Genomic DNA, 15,594 nt, shown 5'->3' with positions numbered 1-15,594 from the left:
TTTGAGCTCACACAGCAATGTTGATGAATCAGGAAACTAAAATCCGTGTCCAGGAACCCTGGCTAAACTTTGTTATGGTAAATTTATCAGTTCACCATCTCTCCTGCTCAACCCGCATGATTCTGATTTGAGCTCCAAACTGTACCCACCATTGTTTTGAGGCGCCACCATGTTACAGTTTTCTGAAACAACAGGGCTAGAGTTCCTCAGAGCATGTAGGCCTGGCTCTCTTTATTTCTCATAGTGCTTGGTTAACATGAACAAAGGAGCCAAAGCCCAGCGCACAGGAAGACATCTGGCCTTGATGCAAGTGCCTTCCTCAAATTCTGCACTAAACTCCTGTTCTCACTGCCGCCATGTTCTCAGAGCCACATCCTATTTTATGACAGTTTTCTCGTTCTTGTCTGTCCTTCCGGCCAGCTTAAATATGATCTCATTTGTAAAGCACCCCCAATCCTGCAAAGAGTTAATATCTTCCTTCAATGTGTTTTCAAGCACTTTGCACACACTTTCACACACTTATTACACAGAATATCACCATGATATTTATATACCTCTCTTTCTAACAAATTATAAGCTGTCTTTATAAAAAATATGTCTTTGTTATTAAAAATATCACTCTGCCCAAGTGTCCATCAGTAGATGAGTGGATAAAACAGCTGTGGTACATTTACACAGTGGGATACTACTCGAATGTAAAAAAGAAGAAAATTTTACCCTTTGTGACAGCATGGATGGACCTGGAGAACATCATGCTAAGTGAAATAAGCCAGGCAGAGAAAGACAAATACCATAAGATTTCACTCATATGTGGAATCTAATGAACAAAATGAACTAACAAGCAAAATACAGACATGCATAGATAGAGAGCAGGCTGAGAGCTGTGAGGAGGGGCTGGAGGGGTTGAGCAAAAAAGAGAAGAAAACTCAAGGACACAGACAACACTGTGGTGACTGCTGGGGGCAGGGAGGTGTGGGGAGGTGGAGAGGGACATAGGGGGGATAAATGGTGATGGACCGAGACTTGACTTGGGGTAGTGAACACACAATACAATGTACAGATGATGTGTTGTAGCATTGCACACCTGAAGCCTATAACATTTTGTTAAACAGTGTCACCTCAATAAATTTAATAAAAAGAAAAATAAATAAATAAATATAAAAATATTACTTTGCTTTGGGAAAAATTTATTCAGACCCAACCCCTCGCCCAATTCCTTTCGTAAAATAGCCTCCCTTCTTGATCTACCTAATAAAACACTACTCTCAGGGTTCAGTCTGATTCCCACCTGCTCTGGGAAGACATCCTTGATCAACTAATTCAAAATAACTTCCCCTCTCTCTGAATAGTGGTCATGCTTTCGAGTTTTTCTACTACTTTCCTTACATTGCTACTTTCCTCACATTGCTTAGATTCATGACATCCCACTCTATATGGGCAACCATACCCCGAGCTCTGCGCTTCGCACTAACTCCACATCTCTCTCTCTCCCTCCCTTTGAAAAACATCACAGAATACATGTGGGATGGCATGATAACATTTAAAATTTTTCCCTAATTTACGTAATCAATTAATACCCTCTACTCTTTTAACTGTTAACAATAAAATTCACTATACACAGAATCCACAACAAGCTCTTCATGAAATCAGTGGTTGAAAGTTGGAAGGCTATAACATTCAAGAATTACTTGTATTTATTTTTCATGAACCGACAAGATGATAACAGAGCGCACAGGCTCCATGATATGCCTCTGTACTTCCTAGGGTAGCTTGCTCGATGTTTTGAATTTTACTGGGGCTTTATAAATAATGTGCCTTCTGGTGGCAGTGACAACAATGCAAGAAGATAGGGAATAGTATCATTTCAAATAACATGAATCGGTAATTGAGCCTTAAACATGGTTAATATCTGCAAGAATTCTTTCCCCCTCTTCCTTTTACCATATATGAGATAATTTTTCGGAACTCCTGCCAAGGATCTTCAAGTCTAAATAATTATTAAAGAATTAAAATGCAGCATACTAAAGAATCTTATATTCTGAATTCAGTTTTCCAATGATTTTAAAAGCTTTAGAGCTCCAAATCATCACATCACATTCAAAATAATACAAAGTGCCCCTTTTTTCCCACAACCTAATCAAGGAATTCAAAACTATGCAACCACATATTGTTATTGGAGCTTATCAGAGCACAACAGATCCTTTATAACCTTGTCAGAGTGAAATCAGTTCCAACAAGCACTGTGTACAGTAAATTGGAGAGTGGTACAGCACCTTTTTTCCAATAACGAGCTTTTCGGGTTAAAGGTATGTTCTGTTCTCTACAAATGCAGTGTACAATAATTTCGAACTTGTCAACCTGTTTTGTTTTGTGGCAGTTTTTCCTTTTAAAAATGGCATTCTGGCCCATTCAGAATGGATTTTTGAAGCAAAATTAAGTCTAAAGTGTCTCAGAAGCTTGTTTCTCTCCAAGGACTAGTGTTCAGTAGGAAAAAAAGAGAAGAGCCATTTAGCCTGGACTCTATATGTCTGCTTCCTTTCTGCTTTATGTCAATAACTCCCCAGGGTGGTCCCAGGGTAATCAAGAGTGAATCCAAACCACGGATTATTAGTGGAGATACAGAAGGGTCAGAACTCAACATATACTAGAAGTATTAAGGTAAGAAGTATACTTTTGATAGAAGCTATTCCCATTTCTGAGCCTTAAAAATCAGAGCATCTTCAACCTTTTTACTGGTAATTACACTGCCACTGGAAGAAATTGTAAGAGAAAAAGTTTACTGTATTTTCTTTTCTTGCCTGTGCAGAGAACATTTATCTATTCCCATTATGTTCAGCCTATTTGGATTATAGCATAAGAATGGAGAACAGCACCAAGGCTCTTACTTAAATGACAACCACCTGGTTGATGAGGCCTCAACTTGCCCGTGCAGACAGCTCCTCGAGCATCGTAAGGTGACCTCATCTGCTCCATAAAATGGAACCCTTTTAAAAATTAGATTTCAATACATCCCTTTTTATCCCTCTGATAGTTTCCACTGGCTTCACAAACTAAATGGAATCCTTATACAATAATAATAATAAAAAAGCTATTCTTGAAAAACGAAAAGTACTGCAATTTTAAACTGTAGGAGGTAACCAACAGTCCTATGTAATTACAAGAAGTTTATGAATAAAATCAGCATGCTATTTGAAAAAAAATATGCATTCTTTTCTTTTAAAATACTCCTTTACATTCTAAACTGACAAAGCAAAGTAAAATTTAAAATAGGAAAAAAATGTCTTTGAAATGGGTGATCCTATATTATTTGGTTCCATCTACTTCAACACTGTGAGCACTCTCCTAAAAGTACTTTTCCAAAAAGTAAATCAGATAATTTGATCAAGTACTTTAAGTTCTGTAAGGAAGTCAGTTTCCTGGGGAACAGGACTATCAGCCATTAAGAGAAAAACTTAAATTAAATCTGAATATACACACAGGAAAGTATAAACATTGATTGAGAAATCCAGATACTTGAATTTTTTCACCTAGGTTATATGATAATGTATCAGAGAGAGAGGCATTTTGCTTATAATTTAACCTCTACCCAAAATGAAGAGTTTAGATCTGGTCATTTAAATAAATGCATTGGACCAGGTTCTCAATTAGTGATGAATCACAGTTAACACTCTAAAAGAAAAACACCTTAATCAAGAAACTTATAGCCTGACCCGGAGTGGCTCAGCGGTTGAGCATCGACCTAGGATCCAGGAGATCGAGGTTCGATTCCTGGTCAGGGCACATGCCCGGGTTGCGGGCTCGATCCCCAATGACTCTCTCATCATGGGTGTTTTTATCTCTCTCTCCCTCTCTTTTCCTCTCTCTGAAATATATATATATATATATAATATATATATAACATATATATATATTAAAAAAAATAAAAAGAAACATAAATGCAGACATTTTTGCGTATGAGTTAAGGAAATACAAAGAACCCCTACAGGTGTTGGTTCACATTTAAAAAATGCACTGATGTAAGCTCACATGATGTCTCATATCACACTACTGTATGATGCTGCTGAAGACATATCCATTGAAAAATATTGTCATTAAACTGGAAGTTATGGCACAGCATTAATTTTAGTGAATTCTAATTTTCACATAACTATTTCTTATGATAGTTTGTAAAAACAGTAAAATACAACCAGATATAACATTTAATATTGTAATAGAAAAGCTTATTTAAATAAAAATTAAAGGAAAATGTAGGAATGTTTTAAACATTGTTATTATAAACTTGCTATCCTAGAACTTAACAAAATCAACAGCGGCCATTTGTAGGTATTTATTGTGCCTGCACAATAATAAATAGATCCACTCTGATGAATCCATAGAAGATAATCCCTAGTAAACACTAAGAGTGATATTAAGTAGAATTGTGAAGAAACGCTTATTGAGCTCCACTTTTAATATCTTTAGCTATCACTTGTATTCCTAATGTTCAGAGTTCTCATGCAAAGCAAGTTTTTTTTTTAACCTTAGAAAAGGTTATTTAAAAAACTGACTCCTGCATAAGATTTAGTGATACAAATTGATAACCTTCTCCAAATTATTTACATTTAAATTTGGTCATGATAAAGAAATGAACATTTTACCAGAGTAACATATTTCTGATTGTGGAATTTCATATTCTCCTGGATATGTCTTCTGGAATATTACAATTAAAGAGGGGACCTTGAAGACATTTTTGAAATTGTATCATGGTGAAACATGAGTGAAAACACTTCACTGTTTTATATTTACTAAGCAGTCCTAGCATATTACAGGATCCACAGTGCCTAGCCTATTACTTTGAATACACTAGATACTCAAGAAAGATTTCCTGAAATAGTAAAGTGTTAGATACCACAACATTATGATGTGGATTTTTAGGCTATGCCTATGAGAAGTTTTATATTTGGCTAGATTTAAAGGTTATCTTTATAAGAGTTGATATAGAGTTCCAAAAAACAAATCAATTTTCTGTTAGGACTAATATAGAATCCCCCCCAAAAGAACAAATATATGAAGTCAAAGATTTCCATTAGGTATCTTAATTTTTCTATACACAGTATTCATATTGCTGACTGCCTAACTCTATAAAGCACCATTTACACATGGATTGCCAAATAAATATATCTCACTCCTTTTCCTAATATAAGATGAAAGTTAAAGGACTTGATTTTGGTGACCAATGAATGAATATCAATTGTCCTGATTTTACTCAGAAGTTAGGACAGTGTGTATAAACACACACACATCTACATATATGTATATAAGTATATATGTGTGTATATGTGTATGTATGTGGATATGGGTGGGTACATATGCATATGTATATGTATACATACATATATTATTTTATTAAAGTTTCTTCTGTTGAAAATAGGGAGATACAGAGAGAATGAGAGACAAAAAAAATTAATTCATTAAAAATATTTATTAATTGCCTGCTACTTAGAGCTAAAGATACAGAGATAAACAAGATGTTTAAGATTTCTGCTTTCAAGGAAGTCATAAGCTCCTGGGTGAACATAGAATATATCAACCTGTACAGATACATATATGCACATATAATTTATGCACATAAATGCATGAATATATTTTATATGTACACATGTATACATATACACATACAAATGTGCACTCGATGAGTGGCCATAAAAGGACTCTCTGAAAATAATTGTTTAAAATGAGAGGTCACTCCTGCAAAGACCAGAATTCATTCCTTATACTTCCTGGGCAAACATTCTAGACATGGGGTTCCTAAAAGAGAATCAACTTGATGTCATAGAGGAGTTGAAAGATGACCAGGAAAACAGAAATGATTGCATAGAGAGTGGTGAGATGTCACGAGGTAGGTTGGTATCACATTATGCTGGGTTTGGTAAACTAGAGTAATAAGAATTTGGGTTTTATACTAAGTGTGATGAAATGCTGTTAGAGAAATTTCAGTGGGGGAAAATATAAAGAAATATGCATTTAAAATATTTATATATTGTACCTGTGTGGGTAATAGATTAGAGTTAGAAGCATGGAAGCAGGGAGCCCACTAAATAATGTTTCAATAGTCTAGGCTAGAGAGGATGGTGGCAAAAAGTGGATGTAATTGGGGTATAATTTGGGAATAGTGTCAAAACAATTTGCTGATGAATTAGAGAGAAGGGTAGAGAGGAAAAAAATCAAGGATAAATCTTAGATTCTGGAATAACCCCAATATATGTTGTTACAATGTGTTTGAAAACTACATTGTAAGAAGCTACAAAGCAATTTTTCAGTAAAATCTGTATCTTCTAGTTAGGCATGCCTTTGTTTCTGAAGGCAAAGGCTCCAAGTTTCCCCCACAGACCATTGCTTATCACTGGAACTCTCTAATGAATGAATGCATATATATGTCAGTAGAAGAGCTCTGTACATTTTGTAAAGCTACAATATAGCCTTATTTGCACATGAAAAAAATTGAGATAGCCCAAGGGCTTGGGTTCCATCCTTATATTTACATTACTGCAACTGAAAGAACAGATTATTTATCAATTGTGAAAGAAAAGTTGTTTAAAATGTTGAAGTTGTTGAGTAGTGGACTCTTCCCCCCTGAAGGCAGGAATGAGAGTTTTCCTCCTGGACACTTTAATCAGCAGAACCATTTTCTACAGAGTGCTATCTGTGAACAGAATTTTTACTCTGAAAGATGAAACCCTAATTTATCCACCTCATGCTCATCTTAAACAAAGAGATGGAATTAAGCCTAAACTCTGTTGAGCATGCTTGCACACATACACCTTTTAAAACATTTTCTAATGGAAACAGTGCTCCTGGCTCCACTGTTTGATCCCATCCACTTCTCTCTGCAGAGCAACAGCATGTTCATTCAGTCAGAGGTACACCTTTCCCACAGACATCACAGACATCCCTGCTCATTCATGTCCAGAAATGACATGTTTTATCTCAGCCATTAAAGAAGGTGCTGTTTTCAGACTTGTCCAACTAGTCTACTGTCTGGAAGCTCAACTGGAGATGAGAGCAACAACCATAGGGCTCTCCCATTAGTACACTGTTTCTTGTTCCATATGGATGCCTTTTCTATCATTTTCTTCCTACACTGTATAGTTCCATCTAAGCTTCTAAAGCTTCTCTAGAGGAAAAATGCTCATTATGAGTACACAGAATTAATTTACCAACTGGTAAGTCTGTTTCCATGTGAGGGAACAGATTTTAGCTGAATTCTTTTTAATGTTTGCTAGGCTGTACATCTGTTCATGATCCACACTTCCCTTTCCTGCTCCCCATTTACCCATCTGAGATAAAAGATTCACTGTTTTAGTTCCATCTTGATCTGTATCGCCTTTCCTAGCAGTACAGCTAAGCAAACAAATTTGTGTAGCCTCTCAAAGTTTCTAAATGTTTCATTGCTGGATAGTTGTGATAGTACATGTATTTGTGACTGCCAACTTTTTAGTCTAGCTACATTTACTCTGATACACAGAGTATATTTTTTTCATTTTAATGTGAAGAAAATACTCATTAGCTTTTAAATCATTGATAATCATAATATAAATATGTGAAATATATACAGTAAGACTGAGAAAGTGTGCATTATAATCATATTTGCTTAGTCCTAGGTTAAAATAAATTTAAAAACAAATTTAGGATATTACTTTATGATACTCCTAATCTTTGCATAATAATTACTGCATTCACTTACACATGTATCAGTCATTTTGCTAAATTTAGGATCAGGTACCAGTAATCCTAAAGCAATTCTGTTTATATTTTGCACACTAGTTAAGTATTTAAAAGAGATGCTTGATGGCTTACAGATGCTTGTAACAAAATTTGGAAGCTTGGCTTGACGGAGTCTGTAAGATCTTGGTGTGCAACTTTCTGTCTCTGAGTATTTTTGACATTTATTTTTAACAATAAAAGCAGAGTGAAATAAAAGTGGTTGTGTCAATTCTTTAAAACTGGAAAGGTACATTTAATAGCTAGATACCTTTCCCTAGACTAAAACACATAGACATTTCTAGAAGGAATATTCTTTTATATTATTAAAATTAAAAATCTGAAACATTCTTTTCATAATTGTTCTTACCCTAATAATAAAATGTGGTGAATCCTATTTAATATGTGTTAGTTTGAGGTAAATTATTCTGGAAAGAAACAAAGAAAAAGCAATATAGTATTTTTCATCAGTATTCATTTCAATAGACACATGAACTAATAACCAAAGCAAATCATAACATCAGTGATATTTTAGGGATACCAAGTCAGCAACTGTCAGTAAACTGATTGGCATGACAGAAATATAAACAAGTTTTTTACTTTGTTTCATTTTCTACTATGATAGTACTATGTATGGAGAATCTTACTTGTTTTTATATGTTCATAAAAATAAAATTTGCTAGAAAAGCAAAATATATACATATAAAGTAAAAATGTAGAAAGGTGCATGGTGGCCAATTTCATCAAAATAAGAATAGTAAAAGTTAAGATAATGAAGAAGCAATGAATTGTTATAAAAGTATATTCATGCAAGTAGAAAATAATAAAGAAATGGAATAAGTAGGAACAGTGGCAAAAGAATTTTTTTTTAAATCTCCTAGAAGGCTAATAGGAAGTGTAAATTTGGAAATGAGGAACATCATAAAAAAACTTTCTGGAAGAGTGAATCTCAACTCTGTAGTGACTGTCTGGGACAACCCTGAGTAGGGACCTAAGTGGAGTGGGTTGTCCACAAATTTTCTAATTGAACTACCTGTTACTCTTCTATAATAGAGGCCTTCTGTAGTAGTGTAGCTACAGGTAGAGAAAGAAATATGTTGCTCTTTTTTTTTTTTCCTACTTATATTACTGTATTACTTCCTGAATCCTGGGGAGGCTTCGAGGCTGGAGGTGCTACTAAAGAGTTCCAGTGTCTCTGTCCATCTTCCATTTGTGTTTTGAAGAGTGCTTACAAACTGCTCTAGTGTGAGTGTGAAGGGAGGTAACAGGCACTGGGAAAGTTGAGAAGAAAGAGGTTTAGGATGTAGAGGGAATATGGTAATTTGTGTTTCACACTCTCATTAGACAGCTTTTCAAAAGTTCCCAGGTGCTATATGTTTCTGACACTTTCAAAATAATATTGTTTTAATCGGTTGCTGATAAATAAATATGAGCGCTTGAATTGCTTCCAAATGGAAAATAAGATCAGCCTCAGGTCATCTGTAGTTCTCTGCAGTCATCCCTTGTGTGATAAACAGGCATCTGCTATGTTCTCTGCACTGGAAGATACAGATCTGGATAGTCTTAGCTTGGGCAGAAAATACTTTATCTAAATCCTCTGATTTGTTGTTGCATCAGAGAAACAAGGGTGATTATAACTTTTATCCTGCTCAATAAACTATATTACTAACTTACTCTATTGTTATATGTTTAAGCTTGTTATTGCTTAGTTAGCAAGGATTTAGAACTATCTTGTTTTTCACTGGGGATAGCCTAATTCCTGCTTTGGGTACCATTCAGGGAAGAGTATTGACAATAAATTATATGCAACTCCTGAGTAAGTTTCATATCAGAGCACTGAAATTATATTGCCCTTGATATGATAAGGCTACTAGTAATATTTTTTAGTGATAATTTTTCAAAATATATACAAATATTAAATCATTTTGTTGTACATCTGAAACTAATACAGCATTCTGTCAATTACACTTCAATAAAAAACAGAAAAGAAGACCAAATGTGTCAGTCCTTTAAATATCTTTAATCCAAAAAATTTTGCAACTGATTTTAACTTTGATTCTATGGGTTATTGAACTTATCGTTTAAACTCAGTCAAAATGTTCAATGGTTTCTACAAAGAGCTATGGAAACAAAACTGGATAACTAATCTTAAAATGATAAGATTTGAAAAAAAGAAAAAAATTCACATTAATAACATTGATTATGACACGCTACTCATGGGCTAGTACCATGCTAACAATCACATTTCAAGTTCTGACCAGTTGAGGGCTTACTGACAAGGTTCCAACAAACCAGGGAACACAGGAATTGCCTATAGTAAGGGCCGCAGCTCTCAAGGGAATGAACGTGTAAATAAGCCTCTTTTCTTTACTGAATGAGGTGTTTGTGAAGCTTTAAGAATCTGCTGTCCAGCAGCTGCGGGTTTCGCTCAGTGGCTGGAGCGTTGGCCCGCGGGCTGAAGGGCTCCAGGTTCGATTCCGGCCAAGGGCACGTACCTCGGTTGCAGGCTCCATCCCAGCCCAGGTCGGGGTGAGTGTGGGAGGCAGCCAATCAATGTGTCTCTCACCTCGATGCTTCTCTCCCTCTCTCTCTCCTTCCCTCCCTTCCGCCCTCTCTGAAAAGCAATGAAAAAAATATCCTCCAGGGAGGATTAAAAAAGAAAGAAAGAATAAGATGCCTGGAACCTTCGATGTTTCGGTACTGTGCGTGTGTTTGTACAGTATGTGCGTGTGCACCGCTTGTGGTAGAGGTGAAGCTAGTGTGAAAGGGCCAAGGTGTGGACAGAGATCCATGGAGACCTGGGTGAACAAAGAATGCCGGGAATATTTGAACGTAATGATAATAGTGGTCTAATTTGTTGCATATCTCTGTACCTGACGCTGTGTTGGGCACTTCGATTTATGATATATACCATTAGCTAATGAATAATCCAGAAGGGCTGTGTTACTATTTTTATAAAAATTCCAGACACTGGAACCACATTCTTACAGACTCTGGAAATCTACAGCATTGTATGTCCATTCTCCTATAGCTCTTCCACTTTTATATCATAATTACTTGAATGCTTAGCTTATCTTTCATGTTAAACCCTAAACTTCTTGAGTGCTATTACTCTTACACTGCCTTTACACTCGGTGGATAAATGCTAAATATCTACTTAGTGAAGGAATGAATTTTTCTCTTGATCTGAGTTCTACAAACAGCAGTTCAGCGGCACATTTCGAGACCATTGATATGAAAGCAATCAGTCATTCTAAATAAAAATCAGGATCCTAATAATAACAAGAAAATTGCTTCAATATTTTTATACATAGCAAAAACAAACCAAAAAGCTACTGTGCTCACAGAAATTAATAGTATAACTATGACTACCAATTGAACAGATTAATTTTTTAATTAAAAAATGCTACTATTAAGCTTGTTAATTAAAAAAATGCTACTTTCTTTCCTAAAGGAATCTCCATAATGCAAATGTTTCATAAGTACAATGTTTTATCCTACAAGTATTTGTATGCTCAAATTTGTTAGGCCCAGAATTTCATACTGGCAGTTTCAAATCACCATCTGTAGTTCTAATGCTGAAATTTGCAAAGATGTAATTGGGAGGGGGGCACAGAAAACCTCCGGTGTCCATAATACAAAGTGTCAGTGCTGTTAACAATTAAATGTGGTAACATTTAAATAATGAACTTCCATTGACACCTAAAGAATAAAATCTAACCATTAGCATGGCATCTACATAGCAGGTGATTTCACAGGAAAGCGCTCAAACCTCCATCAGGTTAAGAATCAATAGGACCCAGGCAACCAAGGTACAAAGGCTCGGTCTCAGCTCATGAAAGGCCCTTCTGTGCTAGAGCTATATTAAATTATCACAGCTGATGTAAAATCAACCTTGGTGTAAAAGATAAAAGGGTGAAGTTCTCACAAATGATCACTTATCACTCCATTCCGAAATGCATACAGCATTCATTATAGATCGAAATGCCACTCAAATTTCATCATTTAGTAAGGTTTTGAAACAGCCAAACCATTAACAGAAGAGAGTAGCTTTTTATATTTATACAACCAGTGACTAATGAAACATTATACTCTATGTGCAAAACGGGTGAAAAAAACCTTTATTTTGTAATGAACCCAATTGGAGTTCTTTTAAACACAGTGTCATATGGTTTCACTGTTTCATAGAGCCTCTCATTACTTGTGTCAATAATCCTGGGTAAACTACTGTTGAACTTCACAGCATTTATATAGTAGCATGAATAGCATTAATCTATGGGGTGCTTTTGATAAATTGTAGTTCAAAAAGCAAAGCCAAAAATGACTTCTTACAAAGTGCTTAGAAAAGTATTTATTAGAAATGTGTCAACTGCCAACTACCTAAAGGCAGCTTGGCTACTTAGGAAATCATGCTGTTGGCTGGCTTGCAAACACTGGAAAAACATATGAATTTTCCCCACTTGAATTACTTTTAAAAAAACGAATGACATTCTTTTCATTGAAGTATATGATTTTCTGTCACTCCCTTTTAATTCTCTATATTTTTAGTGTCATATTGCTTTTGACACAACGTGACATGCTATGCAACATTCCCCCAGGTTCCCAGAAACTGTCAGGTGAGAGAAGCACTTAGAAAGCTAAGGGTGAATCAGACTACACCTCCTTTACACGACTGCATGACCCACACGTGCAGGTCAGCATGAATGGACAGCTGCTCCCGGGCTCTGCTCTAAGGCTCTAACGTACCTTCTTGATTTACCCAGTAATGGTTACATTCTCTCTGGCAGGAAGGTGGCAGGGTGTGACTATAAGGGTTTACCACATTTAATTCCATTTTATCAGTCTAATCAAATTAGGCTGATCTTTCTTGAAATTTGTATAATTCTTAATATGCTAGAAATTAATCTCTCAGCTCTATGATCTCCAAGATGTTTATATGTGGATAGTCTATTCGCTGAGAGCCTTTACTTGCCTTTGATAACAAAGTGGTATTAAGAATTGAGAGACTGCATACAATAAAGCAATTTGAAAGCAGACTATTGACTTAATATATTATTTTTCATCCGATTTTCACCTGTATTAAAGCAAAATAAATACCTGGGTAAAAACACCGCTGGATTATGTTTTCCCTAAATTTAGATCTCTTTCCAAAGAATTAGATTTTTACCTCCCCTACCCTCAAATTCTTTCTTGGAACTAACCCATGTTTCTTACAGCATTCTACAATTACATTCATGGGAAAATATCAAATAAACCTACCCTCTTCGTGATTTCTAAGATCCACTGGATTTATGACAGCATTATGACGTACACAATACTCATTTGGAATACTGTAATATTGTGTAGAACACAATACTAGTCTTAGAAAAGTTTTTCTTGGTGAAATATATGAGAAAAATGTTCCATTCTCTATGCTTCTCTCTCTTGGAGATTCACAATGTACCCTGCATATAAAATAAGCTCTGGGAAATCCTTCAATAAAGAAACTTGACTTTGTTTATTGCAGTCTTTTTAAATCTCATAAAAGTTATCTCTACCTAACAATATGTTAGTGTTACCTTATAAACAACACATTGCGGCTTTTAGAGGTTGGAAAAAACAGATACTTTTCAATCTTGTGTAATGGTATTTTTTACTGAATTTTGTTATATATACTCAAATTGTGAAATTAGTGGAGAGGGGGAAAAAATGTCTGTGGGTGTTTCAGATATTGTTCATGAGAAATTAATAGTTATCATTAATACTGTAGACCTCTGCCTTTGCTGCATCTCAGTGGCATGCTATCATTCCTTGTGAAACCAGTTACAGCAATTATAAGTATATTTTTATGATAATACAACCAAAATTAGCTTAAGGGAAGTATAATTTTTATGATTCTGATTTATAACTAAAAGCATTCATTTGTATAATTGAAAGAAAACCATTAATATAATTTAATAGTCACCACCCCAAATTACACAATATATTTGTAATAAAGAAAGCTTGTTACAAAAATAATTTTATTTTTAATGTATCTTTAAATTTTATTTTATTTGTTTGACTTGAAACAATTAAAAGTGAATCTTGGAGATATTTACATTTATGAGATCTTCTGAAAGAAAAAGAAAACCTGTTTAATTTTATTATTCTAAAGATTTTGATAAAGTTTTTCAGGAGATACACTCTTTCACATATAATAATGTCAAAAAGGTACTCACCGTGTACGATGAGGACATACTCCGCACTGCTTTGGCCGATGGTGTTTGTGGCCTCGCATCGATATGTACCATTATCCGTTTTGTTCAGGAAAAGAATGTTTAGCTCCCTACCACTCACAACCATTCGGTCAGGATCTGGTAATTCTCCACCATCCTTTGTCCACAATACAGGTTCTGGCCTATTGGATTTTAACACACACAGATAGAAAAAATAAGAAATGGTACATATTTCGTGAATTAAATAAATCAAGCAATTTGTAAATTTTTAACACCCATTTTGTGCATAAGCATGTCCTAACATCTATAAGGTACCAAAAGAACTATCATGCACTCACTCAGAAGATTTGAAGGTATGGTGAATATATTTTAATTCTATTCTGCTTGCGCAGACAAGTACTAAGAAACTAATATTGAGTTATTATAGGAGTCCCTGATATAAAGCCGGTTCTATGGCCCCAATCCTGTTGCTAAGGATTCATACTAGCTGGGCTTTGGGGAACCATCCTTGGGTTACTGGAGCAGCTTTCCCCAGAGGTACCTGGGATTATATCTTTACATGAAGGCCATCACTGTGACACAGTATTGCCTGAGGCCCCTTAAAGCTTCTCCCTCTTCCCGCTCCTGCTTTTCTCATTCCCTTGCAGGTTTTTATTGAGAGTTCTCTTATTTTTGCCCCTAGTTTTATTAAGATATAATTAACATATAATGCTATATTAGCTTAAGGTACACAACATAATGACTTGATATATGTATATATTGCAAAATGATCACCACAATAAGTTTAGTTAACAAACATAACCTCACACAGTTATATATTTTTTATGTGAGGAGGACTTTTAACATTACTCTATTAGCAACTTTCAAATATACAATACAGTATTGTTAACTATAGTAATCATGTTGTACATTACATCCCCAGGACTTATTTATGTTATAACTAGAAGTTAGTACCTTTTGGCCACATTCACACATTCCCCCTACCCCCACCCCCACCTCTGGCCCATATTTATTCAACATTGTACTTGATGTCCTAGCCAGAGAAATTAAGCCAGAAAAATAAATAAAAGACATTCAAATCAGAAAGGAAAAAGTAAAACTCTCACTATTTGCAGATGGTATAGTACATATAAAAAGCCCTAAAAACTTTATCTGAAAAATTGTTCGTACTAATAAATAACTTCAGTAAAGTTGCAGAATACAAAATAAATATACAAACATTAATTACATTTCTATACAATAACAGCAAACTATCAAAAAAGAAATATAGAAAACAATACCATTTACAATGGAATTGAAAATAATAAAATATTTAGGGAAAAAATCTAACCAAAGAGGTGAAACATATGTACACTGAAAACTGTAATACCTTGATGAAAAAAATTAAATAGGACACATAAATCAAAAGATATTTCATGCTCATGGATTGAAAAAATTAATATTATTAAAATGCTCATACTACCCAAATAAATCTACAGATTCAATGCAATCCCAAAATTCCAATGACATTTTTCAAAGAAACAAAACAACAATCCTAAAATTTGCATGGGACCACAAAAGACCCTGAATAGCTAAGCAATTTTGAAAAAGAAGAAAAAATGTAGAAGAGTCACATTTTCTGGTTTCAAACTATTACTAGCCTATAGTAATTAAAACAGTA

General features: G+C 34.8%; 1 protein-coding gene across 2 annotated transcripts in view; it reads right to left on the bottom strand.

The window, feature by feature from the left end:
- Positions 1–15,594, bottom strand: part of CADM2 (cell adhesion molecule 2) — a 995,556-nt gene that overhangs the window by 68,429 nt on the left and 911,533 nt on the right. For both annotated transcript variants that reach the window (XM_087818103.1, XM_087818104.1), the window contains exon 7: positions 13,938–14,116. In XM_087818103.1, coding sequence (XP_087674229.1) covers positions 13,938–14,116 — 179 coding nt within the window. The remainder of the gene's footprint in view (positions 1–13,937; positions 14,117–15,594) is intronic.

Source organism: Miniopterus natalensis, chromosome 6 (assembly GCF_054644295.1).
Source record: "Miniopterus natalensis isolate mMinNat1 chromosome 6, mMinNat1.hap1, whole genome shotgun sequence".
NCBI lineage: Eukaryota > Metazoa > Chordata > Mammalia > Chiroptera > Miniopteridae > Miniopterus > Miniopterus natalensis.
Note: the sequence above shows the minus strand (reverse complement) of the source record. Positions and strands in the feature narration are given on the sequence as shown.